At 50.4% G+C, this 3453-nt stretch overlaps 1 protein-coding gene across 1 annotated transcript in view; it reads left to right on the forward strand.

The window, feature by feature from the left end:
- Positions 1–988: 988 nt before the first annotated feature.
- The window catches only part of H310_09448 (hypothetical protein), a gene marked incomplete at both ends in the record, with an annotated part of 3191 nt that continues 726 nt past the window's right edge, over positions 989–3453 (forward strand). Inside the window, 8 exons of the mRNA XM_008875521.1 lie at positions 989–1363; positions 1421–1724; positions 1777–2016; positions 2062–2420; positions 2471–2669; positions 2755–2930; positions 2979–3218; positions 3265–3426. Of these exons, the coding sequence (XP_008873743.1) occupies positions 989–1363; positions 1421–1724; positions 1777–2016; positions 2062–2420; positions 2471–2669; positions 2755–2930; positions 2979–3218; positions 3265–3426 (2055 nt within the window). The remainder of the gene's footprint in view (positions 1364–1420; positions 1725–1776; positions 2017–2061; positions 2421–2470; positions 2670–2754; positions 2931–2978; positions 3219–3264; positions 3427–3453) is intronic.

Raw genomic sequence — 3453 nt, forward strand, 5'->3', positions numbered from 1 at the left:
GTATTGCAGCATCAAAACGGCGACCCACCGAGTTGCGGGATTACCTAGGTCTCCAGGACGCTGCAGATGAAGAAAACGTGGCGGTGGACGAGCAAGTGCTACCAGACATCAGGCATGCATCAGACGATGATAACCATACCTCCAATCATCGACTAAGCAGCAGCAACTCGTCCAGCAGCGACATGGACGACGACTGTGGTCCTTGACACCTGTAGAAAAGTAAACTGACTGCTTACTGCTTATAGAATTTTATACCACTTTGCGTTGCATAATACTTTGAGTACAAAGTTTCGGAAGTTCCAAATTTTGTAATGAGATGCCACCTCACATACATCCCGTGAAATGTAATTGATTTACATGTTAGTAAACGACCCCTGGAAGCTGCCCACGACAGTTAGTATTGTATTAATAGTTATTTTTATATGACCTGCACCGTACTAACTGTAGACAACATGCAAAATATATGGTTGTGGTCAAAATATACCTGCTACATTTAGGTTCCACTAAAATGTCCAATTTGTACACGTGAAGTGGGTGGTCCTCCGTCTGGTACTTGCCTCCACTGGTCAGGCTTCTTTGTGCTTTGAATACACGCGATTGTTATCCCGGTGTACGTACATGTCGTCCGGTCACACGAACATGTCATCCAAACCCACGCGCAAGTCATTATTTCCGCGAGTCAATTTTGTCGACACTTGTATAATATCCAGAAAACTCGTGGAAGTTTGCTTTTCCCTCCCTGCGTGATCTGTCGTTATACTCTCGCTGCAGAAGTTCACAGTCAGTGAATCCACTGACATGTATTCGTCTATTTTGACTGAAAAATATCAAAATTATGTAGTTGGTGTACTATAATTAGGCATATTTTGGGCATGAGAAATGGTTGTGATCTTCTCCAATCATACTGCACAACAAGTCCGGATAGTATTTCTCAGGCTTTCCGGATGATGCTCGATTTCAAAATTCAAACGTTTCGGCTGGCGCGAGGATGGAGAAGAATGTCCAGGTCGCGGTCCGCGTGCGGCCGATGAATGAACGAGAGAAAGCGCTGCAGCGCCCGAGCGTGGTAACAGCTCAACCAAAGGCACACCAGATCACGGTCCGCAAGAAGACGTACACGTTTGATCGTGTGTTTGGACAGTATGCAACGCAGAAGGAGGTATTCAAGGGCGCTGTTCAGAACGCTGCTGACGAAGCGCTGTCGGGATTCAACTGCACCGTGTTTGCATATGGCCAGACCGGCACAGGAAAAACACATACGATCCAAGGTTCCTTGAGTCCAAACCATGAAAACGCGGGTATAATCCCGCGCAGCGTCAACTACATTTTCGAGAAACTGCAAGCGACGAAGCGAGAATATTCGGTACGTCACGCAGCACGTTCCTATTGTACACAACCAAAGCCAATGGTCTCAATCTAGGTCCGCGTATCCTTCCTTCAGTTGTACAATGAGGAATGCAAGGACTTGCTGAGCGAAACCAAAAAGGACAAGCCTTTGCGCCTTATGGAAGATATCAAGCGGGGTGGGGTATACTGCCAAAACCTTGAGGAAATCACGACTTTGACCGCATCCCACGTTTACGAGCTGCTCGAGACGGGGGCAAAGAATCGCATGACGGCAGAAACGTTGTTGAACGACCAAAGTAGTCGCTCGCATTGCATTTTCACCATTCGTATTCACAGCAAGGAAGCCAACGTCGCTGGCGAGGATATTCTTCGCAGTGGTGCGTGAGTTCTATCGCCAAGACGAAAGAGTCTGACCTCAAGTCCCATAAGGAACGCTGAACTTGGTGGATCTGGCGGGTTCCGAATGCATTGGCCGGTCCGGTGCCCGAAATGCGCGCGCCAGGGAAGCGGGCAACATCAACCAGAGCTTATTGACGCTCGGGCGTGTAATCACAGCGCTCGTGGACAAGCATCCCCACGTGCCATATCGTGATTCCAAGTTGACGAGGCTGTTGCAAGAGTCGCTGGGAGGCAAGGCCATGACGACGATCATCGCTACCGTTGGACCAGGTGCGGGCCTCGTCCATGGTTGTGGTGACGCCTAAATCTGAGCAGGGGGTGACTGCGTCGACGAAACACTGAGCACGCTGGACTATGCACATCGTGCCAAGAGCATCAAGAACAAGCCAGAAGCTAACCAACGTATGACAAAGCACGTCCTGATTAAGGAGTACAGCCAAGAGATTGACGCGTTGCGGGCCCAACTCATTGCCGCGCGCAACAAGGACGGCATCTACTTGCCGACGTCGCAGTTTACTGAAATGCAGGAGCGGATCACGGGTCTGGCAACGCAACTAGGCGAGTTGGAGGACGAGCTCGAACGAAAGAGCCAGCAGATCTTGGAACTAGAAGATGCATTGGAAAGCGTCAAGCAAGAATGCCAAGATGTGGCTGGAAAATTGCAACAAACCGAGGTAGACTGACGGATGGGGACAATTGCATATGGTTGACGGGGAGTGTGCAGACTCGCCTCATTCTAGCCAACGATAAAATGGAGGTCAAGGAGGCAGCGTTGAAAGCGACAGAGCGACAACTCTGCGTAACGGAGGACATGTTGCACGAAAGTCGCGCGAACGAAACACACTTGCTCAACCAAGCCCACGTCGCATCGAAAGTGTACTCGGACCGTGTTGAGGACATTCGACAGCTGCACAGGAAACTCGGTATGTAGCATATGCACTCCATCTAGGTAGTATCTATCCTTGTGAAGACGTCTGGGCCTGCCAACTTAACGTGTTGGTTTGGCAGAGCGCAAGCAAACTGTTCTTTCGCTCAACACCGCCATGACAAGTGGATTCGCCGACACGGCGGTCGCCCACTGCGCTGACTTTGAAGCGTCCATGAACACGTATCGCGAACAACATCAAATGCACCTCATCGACATCCAGTCGACTCTGGACGCTGCAACCGCCACATTTGCGTCGGTGGGTTGAGCAATTCTTGCAGGCATAACATGGTGACTTGTCATGTAGGACATGGCGAAAGTTCAGACTTCAGTGCACGCCATTCAAACGACCATTCAAGACGCCGTTGAACACCTCATACAAGGCTTGGACACCCATCGTATGGCCCTAGGCGACCAGAACAATGCGACAAATGACGCGATATGGTCGGAATATTCTGCGTGGGTGGGTCACGTGAACCAGCTCAAACCGTTGGTGGAAAAGCAAACTCGGAATGTTGAGCAAGTGATGCATAGTCTCGATCTAGCGGTGCGTTGTTTGTGCCGATATCATCGTTTCACGATTTGCATGCCAGACGAAACAAATGATGGCGGATGCGTCGGTCCAATTGGCCCACATGTCCACGAGCATCGAAGAAGCAACGGCGGCCCAAGTTGGACAAGTGGAGGCCATCAAGGAATCTGTTGCCCGCGCTGTGCATGAACATTCGGTTGTCGCCACGACCGAAAAGGACCAGGTCGTCGCTGCCTTGCAGATGACCCAA

The sequence above is a fragment of the Aphanomyces invadans genome (assembly GCF_000520115.1).
Source record: "Aphanomyces invadans strain NJM9701 unplaced genomic scaffold supercont1.21, whole genome shotgun sequence".
Lineage (NCBI taxonomy): Eukaryota > Oomycota > Saprolegniomycetes > Saprolegniales > Verrucalvaceae > Aphanomyces > Aphanomyces invadans.